We start from the raw sequence: 27,941 nt of genomic DNA, 5'->3' as shown, positions 1-27,941 counted from the left end.
TTTTTTTTTTTCTCCTGGATTTAGAGTGTTGGATTCAATAACAAATCTATAAATTGCAGCACTCTGGTTTTTCAGTTTATTCTCACTCTGGTTTTGCAGCAGCAGGATCCTTGTGTTTGGAATGAAATCTATTAAAAATATCACTTAGATATTAATAAATAGCTGAAGGACTTTTTTGATTTTAGCCTTATGTTGCACCTGAGGCAGAGACCCACCAGATTTGCAATGAGGTTGCAATGAGGGTTGGGAGTGAAGCCTGAACCCTCACACAGTGCTCTGCAGGGAAGGACACAGCTATAAAGTACCTCCTGCTGATGAAATAAAAAGTGTGTCCACAGAACATGTCAGACATATTTAATATCCCCACCATTCCCTGTTCAAAACCTGAGATTCTGGCACCCAGATATATTGACCTGTTCACTCCGTGGCAAGGCTTCAATATCAAGATTACTCTCCTTCAAGGTCTAATATTTTGTTTGCCTTGGGTTTGATCAATATTAACCTCCTGGGTCAATAAATCTTGATACTAGCCTCGAGAGGAGTCATTATCTTTCATAGAAAATGATTATTTCTCAGTTAAACCCTACATTTAATTCTCCTGTAATCCATCTCTTTCATCTTCATACATTTAACAATTCTTCTGAATAAAATGTGCTCTAAAATATCTTAGGCACTGCAGATTTTTAAAATCCTAATTAGCAGCTGCTACAAGGTTTTTTCAATTCTTGGAAGCTGTTAGGCTCTGCTATTGTAAACATTTATTTTGTTGTTTGCTGTACCCAGAAAAACAGACACAGAAAACCCCAAAGCTGGGATGTGATATGAGAAATGCTTTAGGTTGTAGCTGAGGATATGGATCAAAAGATATGTGTCTGAACCACTTTAGTTTTAATGGTCAAATAAAAGAAAGGGTCAGGAAAAGGCAAAAGTAGCAGAATTTTACTCTTGTACTCTTTGAGGGCTGCTGGCCACAAACAATCGTAAATTAAGTTCTAATCCTGAACTCCCCCAATGGGCCTGAAGTAAGACTTTAAACCCCTTTGTTTGCCACTTGTTCTTCAAGGATTAAAAGAAGAGTTTGTGAGCAACAGAAGCAAGAATTATCTTTTCAGAGATCTGAGTCTTTCATTATCTGAGTTTTAAACTCCTCTGAAACCCTTCTCTAGGGATGTTGTTGGGTTTCTGCTTCTCATTAATGTAATGAAGATTCTTGAGCTTGTATTTAGAAATGAAAGGAGATTTCCATACTGGGCCAGAGCTATAAAAGGTGCTAAAATCCATTACTAGTGCTCATCCTGAATTTATGGAAAGGACAGAGCTTCTGTCAAACCACCTACGCAGAGCCTTTTATCAGAGCTTCTGTTTGAGGAGAGATGGCTCTTCCCTGCCGAGAGAGCTGCTTTGGGATGAAAGAGCTCTCGACCCAAAGGCTGCCCTGCTTTTATCTCTGCTCAGCGAGAGGATTGTGAAGTTAATACTTCTCCTTCTATACCGATTGTCGCATAAATTTGGCCACCGAGTGGTCTCAGGGAAGGCCAGAGTGAAGAGGGGAAGGGAGCACGGTGGGTTGGGGAGTGCAGCTCCTGGTCCAGCAGGGTTGTCCCAGAGCACGGGGCACAGGATCGTGTCTCGATGGCTCCGAGGAGGCTGAGATGGCTTTAGGAGACTGAGAACAGCCACACTTTTCATCTCCAGTCAGGGAGACCCCACACCTTCTCTGAGCTACCTGCTCCTGTGCGTGGCCTCCTGAGTGACCAGCTTTTTTCTAACACCTGGAGCTTGTTGGTTGCTGTTTCACGCGCTGAATCAAACATCAAAGAACATTATTTTTAAATAAAAAAATTACATATTCTATAATGTTCAGGGGGCACGGAGAGTCCTTGCTCCCCTCAGGGACACCGGATGGTCCTTGCTTCCCTGAGGGACACGGAGTCCCACCAGGGACACAGACAATCCCAGCTGCCCTCAGGGGACACGGGACGGTCCCTCAGGAACACGACAATCCCAGCTCCCCTAAGGGGACACGGGACGGTCCCTCAATAACACGACAATCCCAGCTCCCCTCAGGGGACACGGGACGGTCCCTCAGGAACAGGACAATCCCAGCTCCCCTCAAGGGACACGGGACGGTCCCTCAGGAACAAGACAATCCCAGCTCCCCTCAGGGGACACGGGACGGTCCCTCAGGAACAGGACAATCCCAGCTCCCCTCAGGGGACACGGGACGGTCCCTCAGGAACAGGACAATCCAGCTCCCCTCAGGGGGCACGGGACGGTCCCTCAATAACACGACAATCCCAGCTCCCCTAAGGGGACACGGGACGGTCCCTCAATAACACGACAATCCCAGCTCCCCTCAGGGGACACGGGACGGTCCCTGTTCCCCTCAGGGACGCGGTGCACACCCGCTCCCCCGCTCCCCGTCGCTGCCCTCAGGCCGGGCCGCCATGGCCGGCGCGTTGCTATGGCGCGGCCCCGCCCCGCCCCTCTCGGCGCGTCCCAACATGGCGGCGGCGGGCGGGGGCCGGCGGCCGCTGCTCCCGCTCCCGGTGCTGCTCCCGGTGCTGCTCCCGGCGCTGCTCCTGCTGCTGCTGCTTGCGGCCGCCTCCACGGCGCGGCTGTACCGGCCCGGGCACGACCCGCTGACCGTGCTGACGGCCGGCTCCGTGCGGCCGGCGCTGCTCAACTCCTCGGCCGCCTGGGTGGTGCAGTTCTACAGCTCGTCCTGCGGCCACTGCATCGCCTTCGCGCCCACCTGGCGAGCGCTGGCGGGGGACGTCAAAGGTGAGGCTCGGAGCGGGTCACCTAACACGGCCCCGCCGGCCCGGCCCTGTCCCGCGACCCTTCGCGGCCTCCCGCCGTGCCCGCAGCCGGTGCCGGGCCCGGCGGTGCCCTGAGGGGCTGGGGGGCCGCGGGGCCTCGGTCACGGTGTCACCTGTGCGCCATGCCTCGTGTGGTTGTGTGAGCCGCGGTGCCTCGGCGTGTGAGCATCACCTTCATCTCCTGCTGGGTGTGTGAACATCACCTTCATCCCCTGCTCTGGTGGGTGTGTGAGCATCAACCTCATCCCCTGCTTGGTGTGTGAGCATCACCTTCATCCCTGCTGGGTGTGTGTGAGCATCACCTTCATCCCTGCTGGATGTGTGTGAGCATCAGCCTCATCCCCTGCTTGGTGTGTGAGCATCACCTTCATCCCCTGCTCTGGTGGGTGTGTGAGCATCACCTTCATCCCCTGCCCTGGTGGGTGTGTGAGCATCACCTTCATCCCCTGCCCTGGTGGGTGTGTGAGCATCACCTTCATCCCCTGCTCTGGTGGGTGTGTGAGCATCACCTTCATCCCCTGCTGGGTGTGTGAGCATCACCTTCATCCCCTGCTGGATGTGTGAGCATCAGCCTCATCCTCTGGTGGGTGTGTGAGCATCACCTTCATCCCCTGCTCTGGTGGGTGTGTGAGCATCACCTTCATCCCCTGCTGGGTGTGTGAGCATCAGCCTCATCCCCTGCTCTGGTGGGTGTGTGAGCATCACCTTCATCCCCTGCTGGGTGTGTGAGCATCAGCCTCATCCCCTGCTCTGGTGGGTGTGTGAGCATCACCTTCATTCCCTGCTCTGGTGGGTGTGTGAGCATCACCTTCATCCCCTGCTGGGTGTGTGAGCATCACCTTCATCCCCTGCTGGAAGTGTAAGCATCAGCCTCATCCCCTGCTTGGTGTGTGAGCATCACCTTCATCCCCTGCTCTGGTGGGTGTGTGAGCATCACCTTCATCCCCTGCTTGGTGTGTTAGCATCACCTTCATCCTCTGCTGGGTGTGTGAGCATCACCTTCATCCCCTGCTCTGGTGGGTGTGTGAGCATCACCTTCATCCCCTGCTCTGGTGGGTGTGTGAGCATCACCTTCATCCCCTGCTTGGTGTGTTAGCATCACCTTCATCCCCTGCTCTGGTGGGTGTGTGAGCATCACCTTCATCCCCTGCTGGGTGTGTGAGCATCACCTTCATCCCCTGCTGGATGTGTGAGCATCAGCCTCATCCCCTGGTGGGTGTGTGAGCATCACCTTCATCCCCTGCTCTGGTGGGTGTGTGAGCATCACCTTCATCCCCTGCTGGGTGTGTGAGCATCACCTTCATTCCCTGCTCTGGTGGGTGTGTGAGCATCACCTTCATCCCCTGCTGGGTGTGTGAGCATCACCTTCATTCCCTGCTCTGGTGGGTGTGTGAGCATCACCTTCATCCTCTGCTGGGTGTGTGAGCATCACCTTCATCCCCTGCTTGGTGTGTGAGCATCACCTTCATCCCCTGCTGGGTGTGTGAGCATCACCTTCATCCTCTGCTGGGTGTGTGAGCATCACCTTCATCCCCTGCTTGGTGTGTGAGCATCACCTTCATCCCCTGCTGGGTGTGTGAGCATCACCTTCATCCCCTGCTGGGTGTGTGAGCATCACCTTCATCCCCTGCTGGGTGTGTGAGCATCAGCCTCATCCCCTGCTCTGGTGGTGCTTTGGTGTGTGAGCATCACCTTCATTCCCTGCTCGATGTGTGAGCATCTACCTCATCCCCTGCTGGGTGTGTGAACATCACCTTCATCCCCTGCTCTGGTGGTGTTTTGGTGTGTGAACATCACCTTCATCCCCTGCTCTGGTGGTGTTTTGGTGTGTGAACATCACCTTCATCCCCTGCTCTGGTGGTGCCACACAGCCAAAATAGCATATGGGACAGAGCAAGGGGTGGCTGGTGGAAGCACATCTCCAAATTAAAGGTTTTGAAGGATTCCAGGGGTAAAACATCACCTTGCACACACACAGCAGTCCAGCTGTGAGTTTGTATGTAAGTGTCTCTGTGTACCTGAGGTTTGTTTAGACTCTTGGAGGCACAATGTTGATCTTCTAAATGTTTTATAAAGGGTGCAGCCTGTTTCAGAGGATAAACAAAAAAGACTGTGGTACTGGAGAGGCTGTGCACACATTTATGTCTTGCAGATTCAGTGTAGTGTGGATGGGCTCAAAGGGGGAAAGGACCACCAGAAAAGATTACAAAAATCAAGCAAAATGAGAACCAGGTTTTCACATTTATCAGTTAGAGACTTTAAAAGTAATAGTGGCCTCCACCCTTTATTCTGAGGGACCTGTCTTGCTGTCTCTTAGCCTGCTCAGTTCTATTTGTAGATGTAAGGAAATGTAAAGAAACAAACAGGCCCCTGAGGTATCAATTTAGGTTCAGTACTTCTACTGGGGAGGAAACCTGGGATCAGATTTGTAGGAAATGTTATGCTTAATATAGCAGTATAAAAGGCTTTTAAACTGCTCTTAATTTCACATTTCACCCAGGAGACAGCAATTTTAATGCATTCATGGTTTCACTTTCAGAGGGACTGAAGAGCTCTGGCTGTTCTGTGACACTCTGGAAAGTGTTAACAACTCACATGAAATGTAGCTGCAGTATTAGTATTAGATGTATGGAAATGGAAACCTACCCTAAAATAGATCCTGATGAACCCATCACATGCTGAGGAATTGTGATTATGAGCAAAAACTCAAAAGCAGAAAAACACAGAGCAGTCACGGTTTTCAGTGCACTTCAAATGCTCCTTACTTGCATGAAGGGTTTGTTTATAAACCAGGAACTTTTTTCTGTTTAATTTACATAAGTTTATGTAACACTTTCTCTGCTGCTTTAATCTGCTTGGCAAAAATAATATTAGATCTTCTCCTTCTTTGAAGTAACAAGGAGGTCTTTGAGCACAGAAGGGAGAGCATGAAGAGCCCAAACTGGCCAGAGTTTTGGTCAGCATAGGACAGGGATTTAGGTAGGATTACAGCAGTGTGATAGCTTTGTAACTTGTAAAGACTTCTTCTAATACATATATACTTTCTCACCTGCAGACATGGTAACTGCAGATGCTGTTATGCACTTGTATCACTGTTATCAATTGAAGGCCCCTCCTTTAATCCATTGAGTTTTTATGAAAACTTTCATTTAGAAAGTGGATTCTGAATGTTTGTGGACATTGGAACAGCCAGCAAATTCTATTGGCTTCTGGTGTTATTTGTCAGCCAAATGTTTCCATTTTCAAGTTGGATGAATGGATTTTAGGAGACTGGGAACAGTCACACTTTTCATTGGTAGCTTCATCAAAGAAACCAAACCCAAAATATTTTGCCCACTTAATCTGTCTAAACATTTTTTTTTCAAAATTATTTACTCATCTGCTGGGATATTAAAGGATATCCTTGAGAATACAGATTTTACCTTAGGCAACTCCTAGATCACTGGGGTTATGCTTGCTGACTTGATGTCCAAACAAAATCCAGTTAAATTGATGCAACTATTTGTTCCCAAAAAGGCCTGTGCTAACAGCCCTATTTTTTATTTCATTTCTCATTTGTTAAATCTTGGCAATACTACCATGGCAGACTTCACAGCAGAACATAATCCTCCTGAAAAATAGGATCAGTGTTTGCTTTTGTGAAATTCATGTTTTTATTTTGATACTCCCTCTCAGAACAGTCTTTAAACTCAGTCAACGCTGCTGCTTTCCTAATCACACATTTCATTTTGTTACAGCAGTGGCCAAAGTTAGGAGACAATTAGAGTTAATTGTCCTTTTTCTGTCTAAAAGATGATTAAGTCTAACCAGCAAAAAATCCACAGGATGGTATTATGTGTAGCAACAAACCCTTAGAAATCCCACATAGGACAACCTGTGAATTATACACAGAATGAATTCACTCCTCAGGATTTGGAGTAACTGTCCAGATTTAGCAGGTTTTGTTTCAAATCCAGCAGTAATGATTTCCTGCTAGAAATTGTTCTTTGAACACATTTGGTGGGGAGCTGCAGTCAATTTGTCATCATTCAGGAAACAGCCAAGTGTGAAAATGGGCAACTCTCAAGTAGCTGTGAGAGAGAGGTGCCTGTGATGAGCCTTTTACCTCCCTGACTGAAACTTCCTGATGGAAAACACCCAGCTTTATAAAAAGGAAATGAATTTCTTGTAATTCACTGGTCGATGCTCTGGCATTTCTCACGTGGGAGGTTTGACCCACCTGCAGGATTCCAGTTTGTCCAGCACAGTCCTGTCATTCACTGGAGCTTGTTTAGCATAAACAGAGATTGTGTTGGTTAATGCATCCCTCATCTGCCTCTTTCCCATCGTCTGTGAGTCAGTATTTCAATGCCACTAATGCTAATTTAAAATTAATCAGCATTTTAAAAAAAGCCAGCCCAGGCTCCAGTGCCACAGTAACTCCAGTAACTCTGGCATCCCTTGGAAAGGAAGAGCTCCGTTTGCAGCAGCAGGAATGCAAAGCAGCACGTCCCAGCTGGTGCTCTTTAACCCGAGCGTTGGGCTGGGGTGGGGCTGCTTTGTTGTGCGGGGTTATTTGCATTGTGTTCATAGAGCTCCTATTCATGGCCTGGAGGAGGATCCAGACAGGTGGAAAAAGGAGGAGGAGTGGTGAAACTTGAATGAAGGAGATAACCAGAAGCCAAACTTTCCTTTTGTATTTTGCATTTTATTTGATGCAATGGGCTGTTGTGTCCTTTGTGCTGCTGTGAATGGGTGCCCATCTGCTCCAGCGTGGTTCAGGGCTCTCCTGGTGCCCACTCAGCTCTTGGCACATTCAGCACAAACCTCTCCATCAGCTGCCCTGGCCCCCTCCAAACACGAGTAAAGGTCAAGCTAAATTTCAGAGACTAGAACTGTCCAACAGCTTGATGAAACTTTCATGCTCTTTGCTATAAAAGCAGGTTTAATTTTAGTGCTTTTTAAATTTTATTAGGAATTGTGGGGGACCTTCAAATTCTGCCCATGGCTGGTTTGATTTAACTTTGCTTTAAAAAGCAACTATCTTAAGGATTCTCTTGGAGTGGTTCTTCCTTAAAGTGATTGCTGCAGCAGAGCCTGGCTCAAAAAGATAAATTCCCAGCAAAAAGAGAAGGAAAAAGCTGTAAGTTAGTTGAAAGCTTTTATTGAACTTATATAAGCATATTTATGGAAATCCTGAACTCTTGTGGTTATTGCTGTAAAGTCAGAGTGATGCTCAAACTCAACTATTAAACACTGGTTAAAACTCAGGTATTTTTGGGGTACAACTAATGTATTTCTGAACAATACTGCCAGATAAATACACCTGTCAGCAGACACTACATGAGCTGGGGGTTGTGTGTAACTCTGAGGCCTCAGAAAATTGTAAGTTGGAGAAAAAGCAGCTTGTTAAAAAAGCTGTAGTACAAGGTGCATCAAATTTGTGGGTTTGTAATTGACAGCCATGTGGGTGAGTAACTGTTGGATGAATTCTATCCCTTATATACATTCTGCATGCTCTATTTTATGGGCACTTTTTATTTATTTCTAATGGGAAAAGCTGAGGAATTCAATCCAGTTCCTTGCAAGTGTTGGATTGGCCCTGATTTCATCTTCCTGGAACAGCTGCATTGTGTGCTGGGATTCCTCTGGTTTAGGTGCATGGAAAACACTGATGCAGCCAAGAAAAACAGGGAGGTTTTGGTTATTTTAAAAATCAGTAGATTGTGGTACACTGGGGGATGGAAATGAATGGCAAATGAGAATCGACCCAGGGCTGGATTTTTATGTCACTGGAATCTCTCTGAGTCCTGTTGCTGGTTTCCATGGGAAGCAAGGTAATTCATCAGCTGGGATCTGTGGTCACTCCTGCTGAAAATTGAAAGATATCTTTGTTTGCAGACTGGGAATCTGCAATTAGAGTTGGAGTGCTGGACTGTGGGGAAGAAGGGAACTATGAGACGTGCAAAGAATATGGGATTCACTATTACCCAACTATTAGGGTAAGTGGCAGAACATCCTGCCTTAGGCAATGTTTTATGTTTTATAATAATTAAACTGTGTAACTCATTCTTCTGTAGCTGGAGTTTTGCTTTGCTTTGCTGAAAAAACTGCAGAGTTGATGAAATATTAATTTGAGGGGGTTTTGCTGAATGCAAGAGCTGATTTTCAGTTCTGAATCTGAAAAATTCTTATTGATCATTCTGTAAAGTATCATGTTATTACATACATATAACCCCTAGTTTCAACAGATTTATTAGATAATAACCATTATCTAATTTTCAAATTCAGATGTTACAGGATTATTAATGGTTTTAGTTTTGGTGTGTGAAAGTAAAGGGAGCACATTGAAATTGCCTCATGAAAACAGCTGATTGCATGACCAATTAAAAGTTTGCCCTTGATGGATCCTTCACTATTTTTGTGATTAATTTCACAATATTTTTCATAATAAAATGCTTAAACGGCCTTTTAAAGAGGATTCCACATTAACCAAAAGTATCTGCCATTGTTAATTTTTAAATCTAGATGCAATTTTTACCTTCTCAGTCAGTCTGTATTAATCACATTATTAAGTATAAGCAGAATGTGGTGGATGGAGAGGGTTGAATAAACTGCTTGTGATGACAGGAGAAGGGAACAGGAGACATTTCAATGTAGGATAGTAAAACCAATATTTTTATTTTCTTTTAATCTTCAAAGTTTTAGGTGTCAATTGTGATATCCTCCTTATAAAACACAGAATCTTTTCCATTTTATTTTTTGTGCCATAAAGCAGCCAAGCTCCCTTAGATCTCCTTTGTAACCACTGGAGGGAGTTTGGAAAATGTGAATAGTTCCAAGTACACACACAGTTGGTAGCACTGATTTGGTGATCAGTTCATTTGTGTTTGGGTTCATGTTTGCAGTACAGGATCAATACACACCATTGAATTATACATTAAGTATTTTTACTCAGGTAGGTGAGAAGCAGCTTTTTGGAACTCATAGGCTTACAGGGAAAACTGTCTCCTGACCAGATACATAAAAATGTTTTGTAGCTGTAAAAGTAAAAACTCTTGAAAGCCATTTTTGTTCCTAAACTGGCTTTTTGTATGATACAGTGCCTTTTTTTTTCTCCTATGCAGTACTTCAAAGCATTTACAAAACAGTTCACAACTGGAGAAAATTACCAAGGTAAGAACATTTTACTGTAAGAAATTCCCAGAGCACTTTTCTGACAGCCAGGGCTGTGTCACACAACAAGTAAAATCCCTTTGCCTGTCAATTCCTTTGGATAGGGATGAGCTGGACACTAAATAGCTTTTTAAGACAGAATATTTCAAGCACTCAATGAAGTATTAATCAGAATTTTAGGCAGGCAAAACATTTCTTGAAAAAACTTAGGCATCACATTCCTTTTTGTTTTTTTTAAATGTAGCTCTTAATTTTCACAAATGGCTTGTTATTTTTTTTAATCCATTTTTTTTTCCCCACCACACTCCTCATCAGCACGAGATCCAATTTGCTCAGTCCTGACTCTGGTGCCTTTTGATCCCTCAGCCACTTTCCAGGCACCCTGAGTTGCACTGGGAGAGCCCCTATTCAGATGGTGGCTCCCTGAAAATAGGCTTATCCCAGGGTTTGACAGCATCACAGCTTGAGGTGGTTTGTCTGGGACAAAAGTAATGTTGTCCCTTTCAATGGATGAACATTTAAAAGGCCAGAGGTCAGAGGAAAGACCACCTGCATCATTAACCCTTCCTGTACAAGAGAACCTTGCTTTTACCTCTTGGGCATTTGAAGTGTTTTCTGCTTTTTAATGTGGTCCTTTTAAAGCAAATAAAATATTTTCACACTTCAATTATTTCCTCCTCTTGTTCCATGGCTTTGTGGCCTCTCCTTTTGGTAGGAATGAGACACTTTGGCAGATTTTAATTTGTGGTTAATATCCTGCTGAAGTTGCCCACTGTGAAAATATTCACATTGAGAATCAAGCGTCATTTGAAGAGAAAATCAGCAAGGCAGGCAGATGGATACATTTGGAAAAGTCTTGAGGTTTTATTAATTTTGGGGTGGGATGACAGCTTTTAAATAGAATCTCACAGCAACATTAAAAATAAATCTTACAACTAAATCCTTAGTTCCTTTTCTTCAGCCAAATAGCATGCTGGGTTTTAAGTCTGAATTTACAGCAAAAACCTGACCCAGAAAAGCATGAGAAAACCCACATGACAGCAGACCTTCCTGTGAGTCATTTTTCCCCAGTTTTCTGAAGGGTTGTGGTTTTTTGGAACCTGTTCCCAGCAGGAGCAGATCGAGAGCTGCAAACCCTTCGCCAGATGATGATTGATTTCCTCCAGAACCATTCCCAGGAGCTGAGACCTCCAGCTTGCCCACCCCTGGATCCAGTGTTGTAAGTTCCTTCTTTTCAAATGTAGCTGCTCTCTTTACACAGTCAATTAAATAAACTGTAGAAGATTATAAATGAAGTGAGATTTTGGGGTTTTTTTTTTCTACCAGTTCTGCTATGAGATTGTGAAAGGAAATTCCATGAGTAGCACTGGGTGTATTGCATTCAGTGCTAAATTTCTTTTCTTTTCTTCAAAGGTCCAGTGATCTCACATCTCTTTTTGACAAGAACAGCCACCACTACACAGCCATTGTGTTTGAGAGCAACAGCTCCTACGTGGGCCGAGAGGTAACGTGGGACTTGTGAGGGACAGAGTGATGTGAATAAACCATGAACTGCTCTAAAAACTTCCATTTTGCTTTATATATATATTACTATTTTTTAAAACTTTAAAGTTTTTTTTACTATGTGATGCTACATATTTTTGTTCAAATTACACACTTGTAATTTTAATTTTATTATTTAATTTTGGAAGTTTTTTCTGCAGCTTTAGGACAGATGTAGTGTTTTCCTGAGGGTCAATGCCTGTCTAAAATTCTCAGTGACCAGGGTTCCATCAATAAACCAGCTGAATTTGAGCTTGTTTAAGCCAAGCAACAGCTCTCTGATTGCAGCTCTAGAGCAGGCCACACATGTTTGGGGGATCATAAAACTATGGGATTTTATAGTGGTGAGATGTTCAGTCACACAGAGGAACTTGTTTACAAAAGAGTGTGATATGTTAACTTCCATTCTTATTTTAGTAGAAGGTTAATTTATCTATTTCATTCTCAGCACAATTTTTTTTCAATAATTTGAAAGATCACACCAAAAATATTGCCAGATTACATTATTGCTTTGTTACTACTAGAGAACTGTTTTTAGTACTCATTCTTCTGGCCAACTGTTTGTAATAGTCTAAATTCTCCAGTTCTCTTTCTTCACATAGAAATTTGGGGAAAATTATTTACACAGTTCAGAAACACAGAGGAAGTCTTTAGGTTTTGCTTCCCAATAAAATATTTGATTGGGCATCATTTCCCCACCTAATGAGCATGCTGTTAGCTCAGACAACTGTTACTTTTCTCTTCCTGCCAAGATCTAGGATAAGTGAAGAAAAAAAAATTACATAATTACCCAAGCATAATCTGTGTGGAAACATCCAGTGTCTGCAAAATGTTTCTAATTAGATTTGATGCTGAGATGACCCAGTGTGATGAGTGGAGGAGATTGTGCTGTCAAAAGTGGGAATCACTTTGGGATCAGGCTGCTTCAGGCATTTGTTCTCTGATGTGGTGATGTGAGTGGGCATTACTGAAGAAATGTGAAGGTTATAAAGTTCTTCAGCTTTTTATCACACTCTAGTTTTCTTATCTATAGTTAGAGGGGAAGACAGAGTCATTTGATTAACACAAAGTGGAGTGTGCTTTCAGAATAAAAAAAAAATGTTTGCTAGTGTTATGTATTTGAGCTTTATAAAATAGTTTAGTGAAACAGAAAATAGAAACAGCACAAGGCAAAATGGACAAAACTTCCCATCCTTGTCATCACTGATGGAAGGAAAGAGGAAAAGACTAGAATAGACCAAGAAAAAATAAAATAAAAAAGGAAGATAGGAGTAATAATTTCTAGGGAAATCTTCTTTAAGGGAAATTATTTGTGTGCACAGAGCAGCCATAGCTGCACTTCCTGCAAACAGCTTAATGGTGCCCTTAAAGGATGATGCACTTCATCTGTTTCTGTGTCTTGTCCTGCAAGATTGGATATTCCTTGGACAATGTATAATTCATGGCATCCTCTCATTGCCCAGGTTATCTTAGACTTGATCCAATATGAAAACATCGTGGTGAGGAGAGCATTGAATTTTGATAAACCTTTCCTGGAGAAACTGGGGATCACCTCAGTGCCCTCATGCTACCTGATACAGCCCAATGGCAGCCATGGGTTAATTAACAAGTAAGTAATTATCTGTCAGAGAGTTATGGGAAAGTTCACTTAACTTGTAAAAATGTCAGGATTTGATGTCCTGACATCAAGCACATTGTACTGACTGAAGTAGGGTGTTCCCTATACCATCAATAAAATACCTAATATTGCTTTTACTTACCACTGTTGCCTGTTTATAGCTTTAATTTGTTACTGTGATACTTCTGAAAGGAAAAAAAAAATCTTTGGAATAAAAGTGGAAAAAATACACCATTAATCCAAGTGATTTGTTATTCATAAATTGAAAATTATTTATTTTCAGTTTGTATCACAATAGGCCATGCTGCACTAGGACTGTAAAACATAAACCAAAATGAATATCTTATTTTATAAATACAGTTATTTGCTTTGCACATCACTTAGTCTGAGGTTAAAAGTGATCTCTCTTTGTCCATTTGCAGTTTGAAGCCTCTACGATCTTTTTTTTCTTCATATTTGAAGTCACTGCCAGGTGTAAGGAAAAAACTCCTTTTGCCACTGCAGCTGCCTGCTCCAGAAAACAAAGAGGAGAGCACAGAAATCAAGGTGTGGAAAGAGTTTGATAAGTAAGTGACACCCTTGATTTTTATAGATTTGGTTATTAAAAATTGCCTGCAGCTTTTGCCTGCCATGTGGGAAGCTGTGCTGTACTTTATTATAAAATCTTAGTGCAATTCCATATTTTATTTATTGTTGTTCAGTTGTGAGCAGCGTTTCAAACAATTCACAGGTGAAATTACTGAGGTATTTTGGTTTTAGCAGCAAATGTCTGCACTGCTCTGGAAGGAATGTTTTTACCAGAAGTGTTGTGAAATATTCAATTGCCTTGAAAATACCAAGGACTTGTCACCCACTACCTGAAAGAAGTGACCAGTGTCCCTGAAAAAATAAATGGTTAAAATGCCAAGCTGTAACATTTCTGCAGGAAATTCTCTGTGTGTGCCCACTGAAAAGGGCTTGTCAAATGCAAGTGTAACAGAAAATACTAAAGTCACTGTAAAAGATGTTTATAACCCCAAATCCTCTGAGGTTTATGTTCACCCTCTTTCCCTCTTTGAGAGAAGGATGCAAAGCCTTTGCAGAGAGATAATCCCTCAGCATCTTTAGATGGAAAAGATGTGGGACTGAGTGCTTTAATATAATACTTATTTTCCTTTCACAGACACTATTAGTGTCATCTTCTTTCAGTGACTATTATAAAATACTTTATATAGAACATTCTGTTAGCAAAACAACTTGGTTAAATTGAGCTGCTTTCCAGCAAGGCAAAATCTTGTTGGCATGAATCTCCACTCCAAGTATCTTCTAAATAGGATCCTTTTGGAGAACCTCCTGCATTCATGTGGATGTCTTTATTTAAGAAACTTGAAGCAGAATTTTGCTGGTTTTTATAATTTAAGTGAGTACTTTATTAATTAAGGAGATAAATTCAGAATAAGTCTGTGGCTTAAATTAAATTTTAGATGTAATATATATGATTCTAGATGATTCTGGTTTTTAATATGTTCTTTCCTGCATGTTATTTAGGAGGTGGGAGTAGCCAGTTTATTCAATGATTTTTAAAATTTGTTTTTTAGCAACAATAGTGCTGCTCAACTTTTACAAGAAGTGTTAACTGTGAATTTCTGTTTCTGTCTCACACTGCCTGAAAAGCATTGTAAGCTGATGCATTTGTACTTTGTAAAGTGGGTTTAGTTATGAGGATGTTTGGTTGTGAGAAGGAACTTTGAAAATGTTTTATTTGGTTTATATGGTTTACTTTACTGTCAGAACTCTTGTCTTGAGAGCTGCTGTGTTTTAACTCAGAGCTAAAGGACCTGCAGTAAAACTGCTGCTTTTGGGAGAGGATTTCTAGTTCAGTCCTTTCCAACACTGACATTTTCAGTCTTGTTTGCACCCCTGCCCTGTGTAGAATCCCCTGTTGTTCAGAGCATGTCCTGTTTCTGTTTGTGGCCAGCCCAGCAGAGAAGCTGTAATTTCCTTTCACCAGGGCTGTAATTTCATTACAAGGTAAAGCTGGCTGGGAAGCAAAAAGTTCAGTCAAATATAAAAAAACTTTCTGATGTGTGGTTGTGCCTGTGGCACTCAGAACTCTGCAATCACTGTGGGGTGGCCAGTGCTGGGGGGGTTTAATGCCCCCTCCTCTCATCAATTTGAGCTCTGTGAGGGGTGGGGAAAGCAGTGGCAGCCAGGATTGATGTGTTGCAGGTCCAGGCTCTACATGGCTGACCTTGAGTCAGGATTGCATTTCCTGCTGCGGGTGGAGCTGGCCACGCACAGGGCGCTCGAGGGAGCCCAGCTGAAAACCTTCAAGGACTTTGTCACTGTCTCTGCCAAGGTAGGCACTCCTGGGCTCTGCTTATTTGTGAAGATAAAGTGGCTCCAGCAGAAGATTTATCGTGGGACATAAGTCTCTCAAAGTGCCTTGCACAGTGTGTGCATCCTCAGTAGCTTAAAAAGCAGTTTGGTGGTTTATTTAAAGGCTGTTTTTGAGGTACTGTTTGCTGTTCTGACATACTTACAGGGTTAAAATGCAATTTAATTTCACCTTGGGGGGCTCAAAATTAAATAAAGCTTAAGTAGTCTGCAGCATATTGAACAAACACTGTAAATATAGTCCATTTATCAGATTTTCAGGATAAGTAGCTATTGTAACTCAGTGGGATTAAATCAACCTTTGTTTTTCCTTCTTGACTTTTGGATTTCATTAATGCATACTTGGCAAATGCTGTTCTATTTAGATATTAGTAGCTTCTGTCTGAATTTTTAATATAATTGAGGCTCTGTTTTTAATTAAATAGGTATTCAAAAATAACTGAGCTACTGAATATAATTATTTAAAAATTAAAAATGCTTATGTGCTACATTTGCATGAAAAGAAAATATATAATGTAATGCGATATGACTTGAAAAAATTTAGAATAATTTTGCTGTATAATACCAGCTTCCTGAAATGACCAATCTATCTTTATTTTTACTCACTATGTAGCTAACAGTATGTTTTATTTTTTAAAAGTGAATCAATAACTCTTAAGGGAATAATAAGGCCTATATGAACCATTTCCAAATATCTGGGTTTATCTGAAAATCAGACAGACAGTTCCTTACCCAGCCAGCTCCCCCCTGCAGCCATCAGAGGTCAGAAATCTCCAGCTGGCCTCATTTCTTTAAGAAAATGTGGTGGTAATCTTTCCATCACATTATCCCTAAAACATCCTCTGTTCTTCCCTGATGTCATTTGATTCCCTGGCTATTGGTGATAAATGAGAAATATTCTCTTTTAGAGCATCTCCACCTGCCCTGTCCCACCAGGGGTTGCTGTCCTTTATTTACTTTTTTTTTTTTTTTGTCATGTAACATTTTCCTCGCTGCTCTCATTCATATTTTCAGATGTTTCTGTTAGGAAATTTTTTATATTCTTCTCCTTTTTGTAGTGATGGACAATCCAAAGGCACAGAGGTTTCTGATTCCCTGCTTGGGGAATTTTCCTGACTGAAATTTTGTTTCCTCTGGAAGAATCCTAAAGAATGGCAGATACTTGACTTAATTCTGTAATAATTCCAACCCTCATTAAAGCAAAATATCATTTCTGCTATAAAATAATGGCATTACCACTGATTTACAGTTCCTCACACTCATCTGCCAGGCTGTGGCTCCTGTAAGTTCTGAGTTAAGGAAGTCCTAGATGCAAGATCACTTTGGAAATCAGTTACACATGAAAAGGAAAATGTTCTTCTGGATATCAACTCCTAAACTTACAGAAATCTGATTAAAAAGAGCTATTTTTTTGTGACTGATCTTCTAAAAATAAGAAGGATTTCACCTCTCTGTTTCACTGAGGTGTTTTTGCTGTTTTGTGCAACATTCTGAACTGAATTATCTTCATATGAAATCCTAAATCATGTTGAGTTGTTCTGTAGCATTCTGCCTGCTTAATTTTTAACATTTTGCCCAAAAAACTTGTTGGGTTTCATAAGCAAAACCTGGTGTGAGATAGCATTTTACTGAAAGCAGAACAAATAATTAATTTGCTCATCAGAAAACAAAATGAAGCATTTTACAGACAGCAAAAACATTTCAGTCTAAGGTCTAATGCTTGGTGCTAATGAGATTTGAGCTTGAAAATATTTTCTTGGTTTTTATTTCTTTCTCTCAGCTTTTCCCTGGCCGTCAGCCTGTGGTGAAGTTGTTAGAGACCTTGCAGGAGTGGCTGGTGAGCCTTCCATTAGACAAAATCCCTTATGATGCTATCCTGGATCTGGTCAACAACAAAATGCGGGTAAGCTGTTCCCAGTTCCAGCATAAAACAGGGCATTAGGAAAGGATAAGATTCTGTATCAAAGACATCACTTACTGCTGCTCCCCCAGTCATAATGGAGTTATAAGAAGGTTAAAATGAAAATAAAGTGAAATCATTAGCAGAAAAAAAAAAAAATAAAAAACAACCCACATCCACACAAAGAAATTGAAATGAGGGAATTGAGACAATCCTGCCTGGGTTTTTTAATGAGCAAGCAATACTTGTTCCCTAATGTCATCCTCAAGGGTGCAGGATTCCCAGGGGGTATTTCTGACTTTGCTGTGCTTGCTATCAGCAAGATTCTCTTGAAGGTCAGAGTTGAAGTGATGGGAAATTTACCCACTGAAATGTGCATTATTCCTGAAGACTTTCCCCAAATACTCTCTGATTTCCCTGCTGGAATCCCATCCCACTTTGGCAAAGCCCTATGATAAGGTTGTTTTTGCACAGAATTTTAAAAATTTAACCCTATTTGTGTCTGAAATTTGGAAACCTCCTGTGTGTTTTAGGAAGAGGAGGGGGAAATCTCAGAAACAAAAATCTTGCACTGGATTTGAAGTGCAATGAATAAGGAGTGGGTTTGTTCTAAGAAGAAATAATACTGAATTTTACAGCCAGTTAAGGCTTTACACTGTAAATCCTGTACACTTTGAGGAGTAATAGAGAATTTAGAATGTGCCCAGGGAAGCTGGAGCTTTGTCTGTGTGCAGGAATATTTTTGTGTGTTGTGTTCTTAAGAAAACAATCTTCACAGGTGAAACTCTTTGTGTGCTCTGTCAGACTGATTTGAGTAGGTTTGATGGCAATAACTGAACAATTTGTATCTTGTCCAAAAGGGGTGAGTTTTATGATGATGCTTCAGAGTGTCTAAGATAAGGATTTTTATTTGCCTGAAGCATGAATTCATTAACAACAAATGCAAAAAGTCATTTATTGTTCTTTACCCTGGATCACCTCAATGTGGGATGAACTGTGCTGCCACAATTGAGCAGCACATACCTTAAATAATTTTTTTTTCTTTTCAGATTTCTGGGATATTTCTCCCCAGGAAAATCCAGTGGGTTGGCTGCCAGGGCAGCAGACCAGAGCTGAGGGGCTACAGCTGCTCCCTCTGGAAGTTTTTCCATACCCTCACTGTTCAAGCTGCACTGAAACCAAAAGCTTTGATAAACACAGGTGAGCAGCAAATATTTTTTGGTGTGTAAATCCTCAAGGGATCCATTTGTGGAGGAGAGTGGCTGCAGGACTGCACCAGCAGGGGTCAGAGCTTGGCTGCAGCAGGAAGGTTTGGAAATGAGCTCAATAAAGTGTGTGGCCCTAAAGCTGGGAGTAATAAAGAAGGAAGAGGGAAAAAAGAGAGAATTTAAAACAAAGGAATTTTGAGCTCCCTGAAAAGGGGTGAAAATGATTCAGATTACCTGAGGTTGCAGTGGGAATTAAATTTGAGGAAAATTAGGTTTAACCACTCAGTTCAGTAGCTACAAAAGATGTGCAGCCATTAGCTGATCCTTCTGTAATGTTATTTCTTAAATACTGAATGTTGTGACTGTGTTTTTGGTTTTTTTTTCTGAATGTACCTGTCATTAATCCCTGCAGTGATTTACTACTTTGCCAGCACTCTGTAAAATTGCTCATTTTTAGACTTGCAGCATCTTGTGAAGCTGACTGTTAATATTCTGGTGATGATTCCTGTTTAAGAAATGTACTGATTATAAAATCTATTTTCCTTACCTAATGAAAATAGAATCACTAATGCTAAAATTTTGTTTTTTATTCTTGCCAGGACACTGCTTTGTTTGGTTGCAGTTCTATTTACTTTTCATTTAAAGTCTTTTAAATATCTTTTTCAAGGAATATGAGAATTCTACATTGACATCATAAAACTGAGAAATTTTCAATTTACTGGTTGTTGACTGTATGTTAAAAAGGATTTTATTATTTCACATTATAGATCCATGCATTTGTCCAGCATTATTTGCAGTGAGTGTGAAAATCCTTCAAATCTGAATAATTCTCCTGCAGAACAGGCATTTTTTGGTAGCAAATCATTCTGTTGTTGATTTTTTTTGTTTCTCTCTTTGTTTTATTTGTTGTTCATGGGGCAGTAGATTGAATTTCTTCCATTTAGTGCATTCACTGCCCAGTGAGTTTGAAGGGATGGTTTTAAGCTGTTCAGCTGGGTCCTGCATAACTTAAATTTCCCCTTTTAGTCCCAAAGTGTTCTGATTAAATCTAAAAAAAAATCTTAATATCTAACTCCACAAAACTGCACCTCAAATTGTGTGTTTCAAGAAGGAGCCTGAAGTTAAAAATCCATTGTAAAACCTGAGAACTCTTTGGCACAGTTAACCCTGGCTGTAAATCGGGCCAGATATGTGATGATCACTTCTTATGGTGAAAGAATTGGGTCAGTCTGAGACTGTGGGATTATGTCTTGGGAGGTTTTCCTCTCCTTATTGCTTGTTTAAATCCCATCTACTAAAAAGCATGATGTACTCCCTAATCCTTCCCACCACAGGTAGGGTTTTATGCTTCTTGTCCACTTTAAAGATTAGGGTTACCCTGAATTGCAGTAGTTTGGGAGGGAAGAGAAAAGGAGGATTACACAATGATACATGGCAGATGTTAATAGAAGATTCATCTCGGGGCTGATAAAAGAAAAACAAACAAAATGAGCCATTTTGCAATTGTTTTCTTGCTGAAGCAGATGGATTTTTCTTGATCGTCCCCTCTGCTCCAGGGTCTGGCACTCTGGGTGAACTCCCTGTGGCTTTCTTGATAAAATGATTTTGTTGGGATATATTTGCTACATTTTAATGCTGAATGGGGAAATGGGAACATGCAGTGGGAGCAGCAGGAGGGATCCAAAGGAACTCAGGGCAGAGCTGCTCACACCCAAGGCTGTGTCAAACCATTGTAGAAATCATTTCCTGGGCACACTTAATTACAAGAAATGTGGTTTTAGGTAACAGGATGTGTTGGTGTGAATAAGACAGGCTTGTGGATTTTGAAATCTATTGCTGAATTTGACAGATTTCCCCACAAAATGAATTTTTAAGGGTGTACCATTGCACAGGAGAACAGACGAAATTAGATTTGTGTATGACTCTCTTGTTTCTCCACAAAGAGATAATTTACTGGTTGTGTTTATTGTTTTCTTTCCTAAATACATATTTTAGTATAAATGGTAAAACTGTTCTGCCTGAAATTCATTTCAACTTCCAAAATAATTTCCCAGCATTTCTTTTAATGCAGTAATTTAATATGCTTTAATCTCATAGCTTTTATTTATACATGTCTGTTCAATCACAGATATTGAATGGCTGAGGAGAAATCATTTGTTTTTTAGGATTTCTTTTGGGCTTTAAAGACTTCTTTTTGCTGCTGTGCTTAAGAATATTCTGTTGTTATTCTAAACAAAGCTGTTGATGACAGTCTTTATATATTTCCCATATCTATAACAGATGAATGCCCTGATAGTTTGAGCAACCTTTGTTTTGTTGATTTTTTTTTCCCCAAGAAAACAAAACAATAGTAAATTACTCATGGTGTTCAGCAGCAGGAGTCTGTAATTTGATCAATCTGCACCATAAAATGTGTTTAATTTGACAAGTGTGTGCTCATGGTAACACACAGGACATTTTTAAATACATTTTGACATAATTTACTGGGTCAATTAAGCATGAATCAGGAATTCTGTGAGACAGAGATGAAACCATTAGGATTTCAACAAATTATATCATGTTTTCAAGGCACTTAGAGATGTAAGGAGCTGCCTGCTGACACAAGAAAATTCTCAACCTGTGCAGGCCTTATCTTCCTGCTGAATTAATTATTGAATTAATTATTTTTTGCATTATCTTCAGTGTGAAAATGTGAATGTTATAGAAAGAATCACATGTCTGTGTTTATTTCAGGAGGAATTCCTGATTTATTCTCCAAAGTATTGCTCAGCAGCTGCTGTGTGCATTCAGAGCCTGCCAAAAAAGCCATGGAATTATTAACTCTAATGAGATTGTGGTGCTCTTAATTCCTCAGAATTGTGGAGTAACAAACAGCCCTCACAGGCACCTTGTGCAGGACTCACCACAGGGGTTTGACTCTTGATTTTTTCAGTAGCAAAGTCACAATAACTTCAGTGCCTGGGCATGATTATAGAGGTGAATGCATAATATAAACATTCATTTAGTTATTGGGCAGGAGCTTGGATAAAGTCTCTAATTCCACAGGAGTTATGACATACAGAAAGTGTGGATTTTGCATATTTTAACAATTGCACAATGCTCTCTGATAAAAATAATGTCTGGTTCTTGTTAACCAAGTTTGGTTTCCCCCTCAAATTTTAAGATGCTCTGAAAGGAGAAATTTCACTGTAGAGACAACTCGATTTTTATTTGATTGTGGTGTTCAGAGCAACTGTGAGCACAGTTGTACAGACTGAATGTGTTGTATTATATATATATATAGATGTATGTATGTATGTATATAAATATGTGTATTTATATATAAACAGCCACTTTAAATTGCAAAAGTAATCATTTCAGATCAGGTGTCAATTCTATGGAACAACTTTTCCTTTCCTTCTCCCCCACTTCACTTTCCTGATGTTGGAGCTGTGTCTGTCCCTTGTCTCGTAGGTCTTGAGGACAACCCCCAAACTGTGCTGCAGGTCATGAGGAAATACATCCAGCACTTCTTTGGGTGCAAGGCTTGTGCTCAGCACTTTGAGGAGATGGCCAGAGAATCCATGGATTCTGTGAAGAGCTTGGACCAGGCTGTCCTGTGGCTCTGGGAGAAGCACAACGTGGTGAACAACAGGCTGGCAGGTAGGGGCACAAACCCCTGAAACAGAGAATAAAAAACATTCTCAGAGCTGCTTTCTTCTGAGGTTTCATTGCTTGGTGAGGCTCTTTCTGGAGCACAAATCAAAGGAGCAATTCAGCTGCTTAGCAGTGGATAAAAAATAATTACATTTCTTTCTGTACCAGTTTAGGGTTAAAACCTGCCTTTGTTTTGTTTTGGAAAATGATGGCAATTGAGCAAGAGGCTTCCTCAGGATAAAAGAGTCTCAACTCTTGGCAGATCAGCAGCTGAATAAAATAAAATTACTGTGTAAAGGAAATCTGTGCCCCCATCCAGATCCCTGTGTTTTCAGTTAGACTGAAAGTGCTGTTAAAATACTGGTTGTGTTTAATCCATTCTGTTATGGAGGTATCAAGTAACTAAAGCACTAAAGAAAATTGGTTTCTCTTTGCACTAAATCCCTGTCTGCTGTTATGGATCTGGGTAATGCAGCATTAGTTACAATTTCAATATGCTACATTGTGTTCATATTATGCTCCTGCTGCATTCCCAAGATTTATGAAGAATTAAATACTGTTGTGAGTACAAACAGTTTGCCTCCTTTCTCGAGAAGAAAAAAAGGGAATAAGAGATTAAATAAAAGCATCCCCTAATTTTGGTTCCTATAACAGGCAACTCCTGTGGACTTGGAGTTGCCAAGTGGTGGAGCAATGCACTTATTTAGAACATTAAGGTATTGGAAAACTCACATGGATATTGATTTAGGTGATGCAGCAGCCAGCTAAAATACCCTTTTAGTAAGAAGTATAAACACACTGGAATAAATAATAATGTTAAATTATGCTTTTTCAGTTTGCTAAAATTCCTCTGTGGGACAGTGATATATTTTCACCCTTAAAAGCTGCATCTGTTTTTGTGGTGCTGAGTGAGAAATGATGTTTGGTCAATGAAAACACCTTGGGGTGGGGGTCAGGAGGTGGCTGGATATGGCTCTGCCCTATTGAATTATTCCCTGTTCCCTTGGAATGCACAGGATTTACAGCATTTCCCTCCTTGGCAGGAAAATACAAAGTACAGGGAGTTTTCTGTTTGTAACCTTGCTGTAACACATTTTGTTTCTGTGTTTCCTATTGAAACAAATTGATTGCTGAGTGATCTTTAGAATAAAAAAAAAGCAAATTTGCTCTCTTGCTTGTAAATATCAAGGAGACAAATATTTTAAATGTCTTTTGAATCCTTATTTTACCCAAAATCTTGAGGAAGTTTCCTGCTTAAAATGAGTAAAAATAATAAAATGAGAATAAGATGCAAAATTATCATTTCTAAAATATTTGAAGTGCTAGTGTACTAATCAGGTAAATTAATTAGGGGTTTTACCAGGTGGAGATTTTTTTCTAAAAATTATTCTCATTTTAAAATACTGGTTTTTAGAGCAAAGTGTGAAACCAGGTGCATCATTCAGTTCAGAAATGTGGCCAAAGCTGTGAGCATCTGAAATGCTCAAATTAGATCCAATTCAAGACAGTGTTACATATTTAAAAACTTGTTTGTTAGCTGAAAAATGCACCTTAACCATGACCATGGCTTTTAAAATAGTGCAAACAGTTTGTTCTGGTGATGGTGCAGAGCTGTGGAAAAGCAAGCTTGGGAAGGAATGGTTCAGAACACAGAAACATGAAAATATCTGAGTGTCTGCCCTTGGAGCTGCTCTTGCAAACCAGGCAGAAAACAGGGATTAAGGAGTGAAAAGAGCAGTTTGTTTTGCACCATAATTCAGGTTAACCCTGCAGGGCCCAGCCAGTTGTGTGTTCTTGCCTTCTAAAAGCAGCAATTGCAGGATTTGGGGTTGGGATTGAAATGCTGCAGATTTTACTGTGAGAAGAGGGAAATAATTGTGATGCAGTGTTTGTATTTTGAAACATTTTGGGTCAGAATTGATGAGAAAACTTCCAAATTTGTGATTGTTTAGTTCAGTTATTGTGCCATGACTTTTTATGCCAACCTCACTGAAAGTGGAAAATCTCCCTGGGCTTTCCCAGCTCATTCCTCCTGACTTTCTTCTATTTATATTTTTTCTCCTCCCAATTAGGTGATTTGACTGAAGATCCAAAATTCCCCAAAGTTCAGTGGCCAACTCCAGACATTTGTCCTGCGTGTCATGAGGAGATCAAGGGACTGCACAGCTGGAATGAGGACCAGGTGCTACAATTCCTCAAGTCCCACTACAGCAGTGAAAATATCCTCGATAAATACACCGAGAGCCAGAGCGACCCCAGCGACACCGAGCAGGGAGACACAGGGGAGCTGAAGGACCAAAACCTGCAGAAGAACTCGGGGGGAAATGGGGAAAAGCAGCTCCAGGATGAGGAAAACCCAGCAGATCCAGGCTCCAAGGTGCTGCAGAAGGCAGTGGGAAATCCTGGAGCTGTCCAAGGTAGCGGCAAAGGCGCGGCTGCATCCGTGAGCCTCAAAGGCACCAGGCAGGCTGTGTCCTTCCTGGGGATTGGATTTTCCAACCTGGACATGAGTCTGTGTGTCATCCTCTACGTGGCATCATCCTTGTTTTTAATGATCATGTACTTTTTTTTCCGGATGAGATCCAAGCGCTGGAAAGTGAAGCATCACCGTTCCTCGGTGTAGGAGTTCTCGCTGTACGTGGCTGTTGGGTCCCAGACACAGCTTTAATATTTATGATCAGGGATTTTATATGCAGTATTCTTTGTGTCAGAGCCCTTTCTTCCCAAGGCATTGCCCAGGTGTTCAGCTGAACAGGTGGAGCTGGCCTTGAGATCCCCAGGCTTTGCTCAAGGCCACGTCAATGTCCTCACAGGGGAGCGTTGCATTTGGCAGTTTAGATTTTTCCATGACTTCCCACCAACATCCTTTACTCATTTCCAGAGTAAACATTGCATTATGCAATCCACTGTGCCTGCTGGAGAAGGAAATTGGATATTGTTTTGTGTATTTTCAAGTCAGGTGTTTGTTGTTTTTTTTTTTTTAATTCATCCAGAGCTGATTTCACCTCCCCGAGTGCTGAACGCTTCCTCTGAATGGTACCTTGGCTGCTTCACTGGGAGAAGCAGGAATTCTGATGGTTTTTTTCAGGAAACAAGAGTTCTCTTCTGATTAAATCAATTCTAAACCTCTGTGACTCTCTGAAATATTATTTGCATATTTAAAGTAGGAAGCATTCCTTGTTCAAATCATTCATCCATTCTCTGGTGCATTCCAGCCAAGGATGTGTGAGAGTTTTGGGGCACAATTAGCAGCCTGGTCCTGATTGCTGAGTAGTTATGGTGTTATCCAGGTGGAAACCAATCCTGATGAACTCTAGGAAAGGAAAACAATGTTTTTAATGAAGGGCAGCAAGATTTGTGTTACAGATTGGAAAATCTGCAAATACAGTTTCTTCTGTTGAATTTCTCCATCACAAGAGAGCAATTAACAATTCCCTTGGTATTTCCAGCTCTCTGATGGGTGAGGTCAGAGCTGCCTTGTTTTGGGACATGGCAGTTCCCTCTGCAGCTCAGTGTGGGGTCCTTGGAGCAGCAGTGAGAAGAAACCATGAAAACATTACAAAATCATCCTTGGGAGTAGGAGTTGCTGTGCTCCTGGCTGGGGGGGATAATTCACGTCCTGGATAGTGAAGTTTATAATCCTATCCAATGTAATTGAGCATGTTCTAGTTATCCATTACCTAATCTTTAGTTAATCCTAATAGGTTTTGGCCTCAATGTTTTCTGGTGGCAGTGAGTTCTCCAGATTAATTATGTTATATAAAAAGGCTTTTCCTTTCAATTCTACATTTGCATCTTTCAATTTAATTGAATGTTTGCTGGCTCCTCTGTTACACGAGAAGGAATAAGGAGTCCCCAGCCAGTTCCCTGGATTTGTACCATTGGTGTGTCCTCCTCTGATTTCCCTCAGAAACTCCAGCACAGAAACTTTAAAGCCTGGCAACAAAAAAGCACAAAAACTCCACAGGGTTATTTTTTTCATAATCAGGTATTGGCTGTTCACAAAATTGAGTATTTCTGACATGTCTGTGCAGCATCCAATAGGAATGACAGAATTGAGCTGCAAAGATTCACTGTCCCTTGCTGCTTAAGTTTATCAGAATAAAACCCACATAGGGGAACAACTTCCTGGGGCTGGGCTTGAAAATTCAAACCCCCTGTGAGCACAAGAGTGATGGTGAGCCCATGGGGGAAGGGGGTCCCTTGGTTTGGGCTGGAATCCAGTGAGAGATCCCAGGGCAGGGCTCATTCAGAGAAAAACCTGGAGATTCCACTTTGAGTTTTGAAAATCAGGTAACTTTGAGCTGCCCTGATCTGGGCAGGTGTTCTCAGCCCACCAGCAAGGACAAAAATCCAAGCTTTACAAGAAAATCCAAACACCAGGAAAACCTAACCCAGCACTACACTGCTGGATGTGGAAAATTGGGCCAGTTAATTCCTGCTGTCAGTATTGCACATTCTCAAGTTGAAATTCAGTCATTGCTGTTGTTTAGAATTCTAACAAATACATAGACCTGGTTTCATAAGCTTTGGCTCATTCTGCACATTTTCTTGTGCAAAAGGACTTTGAGATTTGTATGGATGATTTTGCCATTAGAAAAAAAAACAAATGTGGATTTGGAATAAAATTTGGGGGTTTTGCTACACATATTTAACTGTGAGCCTGCTGCAAACACAACAAAATGAATCAATACTCAAACTTCAGTGGCTTTTTTTGTCTCCTCAGAGTATAAAAGTATGAAGTTAGTGAAATTAGGATGTTGCTTATCCTTATGTTGGTGCTCCAGCTCTTTCCACTGAACCAGCCAAAGCTTTCACTTCGATCCTCATCTGGGAAGGTTTTCTTGACTTTGAATTCACTTGAGTAAATCTTGGTTTGCTTGGGTTTATTTTCTGTCGTTCTAATGACAAATTACACTATTTTATGTCCCTGTAATGATACAGTCTGTGCTGGGGGATGGTGATGCTGCCAGGAAAGTGTTTCTAGTTTAAAAATTGCCTCCAAGCCCAACCTCCTGGATCTTGGGGGATTTATTTGTGTGGTGTGCTGTCCACAGAGGTTCCTGCAATGCCACTTCCCTGTGGGAATGGTGCTGTGCTGGGGGCAGTCACTTGGCCCTGTGTAATTCATGGAGCTTACTTTGCTCTCAGGATGTTTTCAAATAGGAAATGTTAAAATAACATTAGTAGAATATGCCAGGAGAGACAAAAGCTTCAAGTACTAAAGAAAGCTGATGAAGTTATTTGTGAGAATTCCTAATTTTCTGTTTCCAACAGTGCATCCATCTTGCTGTTCCTGCACAGAGCTGGATGGAAGCAAAGGTCCCAGGTGTGGTGTTGAAAATAGTGACAATACCAGTTCAGTAATTTAAATGTTCTATTTATTTGAAGTCAATAATTTGACATTTCCAAGTCTGTTCTGGTTGGGTTGGATTTTTACTGTCTCATTCCTCTCTTGGAAGGAAAAGTGACTGTTTTGTACTAAATTGTAAATTAATGTGCTTGTTTGAAATAAACTGCAAACGTTTGGGCAAAGTGGATGTGTTTGGGCTCTTTACCTGTGTTTGCAAATTGTTTTGAGCTGAACTCTATTGCCAGGACAGCTCATGAACATGTCCATGATAAACCAGATCCATCATCTTGGGGAGGTGTATTTTTAAGCCCAGACTTCTCAGGAACTGCTA

At 41.3% G+C, this 27,941-nt stretch overlaps 1 protein-coding gene across 2 annotated transcripts; it reads left to right on the top strand.

Moving 5' to 3' along the window:
* The first annotated feature begins 2,447 nt into the window (after positions 1 to 2,447).
* QSOX2 (quiescin sulfhydryl oxidase 2) lies at positions 2,448 to 27,792 on the top strand. Of its 2 annotated transcripts, none has more exons than XM_056505303.1 (12): positions 2,448 to 2,784; positions 8,703 to 8,803; positions 9,929 to 9,977; positions 11,088 to 11,196; positions 11,391 to 11,481; positions 12,983 to 13,128; positions 13,560 to 13,703; positions 15,346 to 15,475; positions 17,294 to 17,416; positions 18,463 to 18,613; positions 22,075 to 22,263; positions 24,330 to 27,792. In XM_056505303.1, the coding sequence occupies exons 1-12, from the start codon at positions 2,448 to 2,450 to the stop codon at positions 24,878 to 24,880; spliced, it is 2,121 nt and encodes a 706-aa protein (XP_056361278.1). In that variant the 3' UTR covers positions 24,881 to 27,792. The 2 variants fall into 2 exon arrangements, with proteins under 2 accessions (XP_056361278.1, XP_056361279.1); XM_056505304.1 differs by having other exon boundaries at positions 2,489 to 2,784; positions 11,091 to 11,196.
* The last annotated feature ends 149 nt before the right edge of the window (positions 27,793 to 27,941 follow it).

Source organism: Oenanthe melanoleuca, chromosome 17 (genome assembly GCF_029582105.1).
Source record: "Oenanthe melanoleuca isolate GR-GAL-2019-014 chromosome 17, OMel1.0, whole genome shotgun sequence".
NCBI lineage: Eukaryota > Metazoa > Chordata > Aves > Passeriformes > Muscicapidae > Oenanthe > Oenanthe melanoleuca.
This window is presented reverse-complemented; position numbering and strand designations above follow the sequence as displayed.